Source organism: Orbicella faveolata, unplaced genomic scaffold (assembly GCF_042242905.1).
Source record: "Orbicella faveolata isolate gen_17 unplaced genomic scaffold, um_ofav_v1 contig_24, whole genome shotgun sequence".
Taxonomy (NCBI): Eukaryota; Metazoa; Cnidaria; class Anthozoa; order Scleractinia; family Merulinidae; genus Orbicella; species Orbicella faveolata.
In genome coordinates, this window is record NW_028301552.1 from 30,694,028 (window position 1) to 30,700,000 (window position 5,973).

Below are 5,973 nucleotides of genomic sequence, written 5' to 3' on the forward strand. Positions count from 1 at the left end.
CGCACAGTTTACGCAATATTTAAGTGGTTTGCGTTGATAAATGTTTCTGAAATAACTCGCCATCCTCTAAGAATTTCGATATGAAATGCACAATCATCTATGGTACGAAACGCTACGAAAGTTATCACATCTGTTTCGAAGCAAGCTATAAATCTAGAAATAATAATTGTCTTCAATTTGCTACGAGGCTTGAAAACAACATCTCTTCCTGTCAGTTTCGAGACCGAAAAAGATTTAATGACTCGTTAAAAAGCTTTATCGAATTCGTTTTTTTCGGTAGTTCGTTTTCTGTCCTAAAAGCGTTAAAACTTCATCTGCAAACACTGGATTGTTGATAGCCAGTTCTTTTGTCCAGTGATTATGAGGTAGAAAGTGGCTGTAGATTAAACCAAATTGGCAATATTACCACTTCCAAGCTGAAACTGTTGCTAATCAGTTCATGAGTTCATTGAAAATTCAGTTGTTTGAAATTTATTCTGCCTTGTTTGAGTTTTTGTCCTTGTTAAAACTAAAACGGCACAAATGCTTGGGTAGCCGAGACGAAATAAAGATCAAAATGTGTAGATGGGCAATATGGGAAAACGAAAAATGTTTGCTTTTGTTGGGTATATTTTAAACTGTTTCGACAACCTTGTTTATCCACTTCACTCCGCCTTCAATATTGTCATTTGAAGATTGAAGTTAGAATCAAAAGTAAAAAGAATCTTAATCATTGCAAAAGTAAATTTGCAATGCCTGAAGTTTATCTACTTTCTCCGCAACTCGTATGCTCACTTAATAATTGTACCATTAAATCGTTCACGTTTTCCTACTTTAGTTATCAATAATACTTTCGTTATAGCGTTCTCGGAAGTAAAACTAGAGGCAGCCAACGTCTTGGGTACAAACAAAATTTGTTATACTTACGATTGAGATAACTTTTGCGACGAACAGTGTTGACAGTGTTGAAAATCTAAACAGATTTTCTAGTTTCCCACAAAATCTTTCTCCAGGTATTCGTTGCAGGACGAAACTAAGGCAACCCACACAGCTATCGCTTTCCCTTGTCAGAGCAAAACAAAGCTGACCGCCTTTAAAATACACCTGTACCAAGTGATTAAAGTTAATCCTTTTTAAAACCGCATAAAATTGCTCGCTACTTTATTAATTTTTTCCTGGGCGATTGGCGTGATATGGCAATATCAATATGTTGCACTTCTTTTACACAAACAGCAATGGAACACTACAATGACCAGCTAATTATTTCGGATATCTATCAAAAGACGTTTTACTTTTTGATATCTCTACTTTCTTCCATTGCTATTGACGCGTTGAAAACGTGAAGAGGTTCAAAATTTATTCTTAATCATTTCCATTGCGGCATATACATCTGAACGACGTGTGATTTTTGCCGGCGCAACTTTCCACAGAAGGATGTTAACACCTCGCTCTTTTCTTCCCGATGACTGATTTTAAATATTTGCGGTGTACAAGACTTCTAAATTTGCATTTTTAATCTTGAGAAGTCCTTTTATTGGGTACAAGACAATGACAATAAACATAATAAAGTTCTTCTTTAAACAGAAATCCTGCTTTTAGTTTATCTTTAATGCCTAACTTCCGATCGCAGCAGTACAGTTTTTTACCCCTAGATGTGACAGGCTTATTTTGAACTGTAATTAAAGCACGAGTTTAGCGATACCTCCAGCTGTAAATAGTTTTCGGCGGAGAGACAATTTGGATGAAGTTGTAATTAAAAATGAATATATTAAACAAGATATGTTTGAACTGCTTGATGTCAAGGTATGAGAGATCATCGCAGCTGAACTTTACTTATGCAGTTGCGAGAGTAGGCCTGAAGAAAAAACAAAAAACTTTCAGTCGATACCCCTCAACGAAAAATTCTCTTTCCGAAAAAGCAGTTTCTCATCCAGACATTTGCAGACACTAATATTCAAAGTTTTCCCTGCTTGCGCATGCCTAACCGCCATCTAGCCGCAGAAACATTCTCTCGGCCTCTCCTTTAATGCAATTCAGTAAAATTCATTTAATACTCTGTTTGCAAATTATATTTAGTCTCTCAATATGGACAGAAGGGACTGTCACCTTTCCAAATCATCCTAGGTTTTCTTCGGTTCGTAATGTTGTCACTTACAATGTCTTTGTCTTTGTCACTTTATCTACTCAGTTCGCCAATGCCTAGATGTACACTGCTTCGCGGAGAGAGACTTTGGGCCGGCTTTTTAGAGAGAAATTTTGATTCCAGTTTTGTAACGATTCGGTTTACATCGTTTGCCCTTCAGTTCTGAGTTTGAATATTCTCAAACTACACAAAAATAAGCTGTCAAAAGAATGCGTTTTTATACACGAAAAATTAATATTTAAATGTCAAGCCAGAGTAAGCGTTAATTAACGGTTTCTGAACAACCCGGCCCTAGTTCAAGGATAATTAAAACTGACTGACCCGGCGAGTTGTCTAATTTGAAGCACTCTGACCTAATCGGAGTCCGCAGTCTAACTCAACTCGCCCCTTATCTTTCTTTCTGATTCAGTGTTAAATTGAGACAGCGTCAGTCACATGCAAGCGGCTTTACAGGTATTTTTATTCCCCATAAAAACATTCACGCAACTCGCGTGACACATTACATGCGTAAGAACTGGGTACTAGGTCTAAACATAACATGACAGGGATTACCTTATTAGGAATAATCTGTATTCGGACTATATCTCTCTCAGCCTTCATCTTCTCTTACAAAGAAATTATGACTTGATCGTTGTTCGGAGTTAAAGAGTTACAAAATGAGCATTAGAGCGATTTTCAAGACTACTCAGCCAATCTCAAACCGTATCGAAACCAAAACCAAAACCAAAACCAAAGTAATTGTCTAATTACTTTCCACACTCAACTGAAAACCGCTCTATACCCTTGCCAGCCCTGGTTGAGACTTTGCCAACTTGTAAAACTAACATAAACTGGCGAGGAAGCAAAACAACAACAGCAGTCATAACAAAACACTGGCCAATTACTTCTAAGAAATGATAATGTTGTTAATTCTTCCATTTTCCGACATAGTTTGCGACAGTATGTAGTGGTTTTAATGGTGTTGTTTTTATTGAAAATATCAAATGCTTATTGATTTCACTGCAACTTTTGTCATCCCTACATGACATCGTGGGAAAGGTCTAAAAGAGTGTATCCCATGAGCGTCGAAAACGTAAGGCTATGACGAAAATGTCGCTGAGTGCCACCAAATTTTTCTTAGTGCTAAAAAAAAGTCAACTAAGTAACATTTTGGAGAAGGCTGTAGGAATTTTACTGTAATTTGCTATGTCTTTTTACATCGCTGTGCTAAAATGTGAATACGAGTAACCAAAGATGATGTCTTGATTTTTTTACGTTTCTATGACAACGAGAATAGAATGAAGCTAGGGGTTTGAGCTGAAGAAGTCACATTAATTCAAGAAACTCATTGAAGTTCGAACCTGTTTATTTATTCGCTGTTGAAAAACGAAATCTCTGAATGAAACGGAAGTTTATGCCGCTTTTGAATACTGTAGTTTCGTACTGTGTTGTTCTCACAAGCGGTTTCTTAATTACTTTTGCAGACGGAACTGCCGAACGCGAAACTTAATTGAAAACACAACCATGCACGCCAGGTCGATTGAATAGGCTGATAACATCGAGAAATTAAAAAGCTAAGCTCGTTATTGTTGAAGTGGACTTTCAAATCTGACCTTTCATTCTACACGTGTTGCGAACCAATTACGGGCTTTCATGAATACATACTCTTTCCCTCGTTTTCAAAATGAGCTGTTGACGACGCTTTTGAGATGATTCGTATAATGTCGGCCGTTTCGCTTTTACACTTTCCCGCCAACACGAATTAACGGATATGACTTTTAACAATGGAGTTGCCGTCCCGAAAATTAGCAGCTATAAAATTCATTTTGCCTTTGTAAAAATTTGAACAAAAAAGTTGAAGGATGGCTCGTATTTTTCTGTGAATGTTTTTACTTTCTTTTCCATGTGGTGTAATGTTTCCAACATTTTGCCTTTCTTCGAACGATTTCTCTGTTTTTACTTTGTTTTAAACGTCTTTGCTGAAAAATTCCCCTCAGGCCAATAAGCGGTGTTTACTATTTTTTCGATTTGTTGCTCGTTATTGCAATTAGACCAAGAAATTCTACAGGAGTGAAGATATAAGATCGGCGATTTCTTTCTTTTTCAACTCTTTCCCCATGTTTGTATCTAAAATTCAGGTGGTGATTGCAAATGGTCGAGCACAATTGATCTGCCTGTGAGAATCGTCTATAGCGACTTCACTTGAAATCATGGTCAACGGAGAGATTTTGCGTAGCTAGAGTATGAAACAAAACAGCATTTCAACCAGATTTTATTTGGTCTACTAGTTGGCGTTCACTGAAACACAGGGCTTAGCCTAGTGTTGTTGAGAACAAAATCGTCATATAATAGAAGTTAGAGTCGAGATTCTTAGCAGACTGTGTCGCGACATTTTCGACAAGAATTGGAACACAATTTCTGTGCTGTCACGAGAACAATACAACAGACTTGACCATGTCAAGGTCGTGGATCGCCGAATATTGCGAGCAGCTTTAACTTTACTTTACAGGACTTAAAGCAGATTAACGATGACAGCTTCACATTATGAGAACAGGTAAGGTTTAATCCGTGTTTAGCCCGCAAAGATCATTGAACTGGCTAGCGCGCGACCTTCAATTAGATGCTTTTACGTTTCGATGAAGAAACGCCCAATGTTTCTCTTATAGTGCTTTTCGTCCATAGTAGCCAGTTATAAATGAAAGACCGCTATCTTACCTTTTTCTTTTTCAGTCCAAAGAGAGTTGCTTCAGTAAAGTCTCTTCCTTCCCTTCCTTAGATTTCGTTGCTACGATGCACTCATTTTACAAGTCCTCGCTGAGCGAAACTGAAATATCCAACAAGCACGCGAAGTTACTTCAGATTTTGTCAGTGAAAATAATACACTTTTAATCTGTTGACTCAGCAGCGAGCGGTGCTGTCAATCTACGAATGACAGCCAACATAGTGTGAAACAAAGAGCAGGATGAAGCTTCGAGCGCGCAACTTTGTCTCTGTTGACTTTTACCGCGCGTTTTCATTAAAAAGTTATTTGCCATTTCTTTCGACGATCGTTTTGAACAGGAATATTAATTGTGGCTAAAACACACAATTATCGTGCGCCAATGAGCTGACAGCTGATGTCAGTGATCAATGGCCCGGGCGTTTAACAGCCAAATCCCGATGTTTTCTTAAGATTGTTGATTCAATTTAGCTGCCTTCCGAGCCACCTTGACGAAGTCTTGATTAGCCAGCGCTTGTGAAACCGCCGCGTCAAACGCAAGCGTCAAGCACAGGATTTTAACCCTTACAAAAGCGACAGTTGGAAAGCCAAGAAATCCGCTTAACTTAAGGAGAGCGTAAGATTACTTTTGAAGGCAAGGACGTCAAAAGAACGTTGCTATCTTGTTCCCCACCGATCGCGGCCATGGAGAGCGCGAAGATTCCGATGCGAGGTAGAGTGAAAGATGCTGAAGCCGAAGCATTGCTGAGATTGCTCCGACAAGAAAAAGAGTTCAAAGAACGAATTTCGGCGCCTCAAATTCAGCAGAGAACTCCTTTGCCAGCGATAGGAAGCAGTGGTGATAACACAACACAACAAACAACAGCATGTGAAAGAACAAGTGCCACTAGTGGAACATTCATCACACAAACGGTCGAAGATTCGCGCTTCCTTAGTTCGGACAATGAACACAACAAGGAGTTAGTTAGTGACTCGAGTTTTTCATGGACACCAAGTTTAGATATGGGTAGTAATTTATTTCATTCCTCCCACAAAGAGATTTGCGTTCCTCCGTTCACGTGGAGAGATGAACGAAGTTTATCTTACTCAAAGTACGAGCGACATCGACACGGGCGGACTTTGCCACCCCTTGAAATCCCCTCAAGCCCTGTCT

General features: G+C 38.8%; 1 protein-coding gene across 1 annotated transcript in view; it reads left to right on the forward strand.

The window, feature by feature from the left end:
- The first annotated feature begins 5,015 nt into the window (after positions 1–5,015).
- The window catches only part of LOC110050828 (uncharacterized), a 2,014-nt gene continuing 1,056 nt past the window's right edge, over positions 5,016–5,973 (forward strand). The window contains exon 1 of the mRNA XM_020756795.2: positions 5,016–5,973. This exon is cut by the window's right edge and continues 1,056 nt beyond it. Coding sequence (XP_020612454.2) covers positions 5,505–5,973 — 469 coding nt within the window. The 5' untranslated portion in view covers positions 5,016–5,504.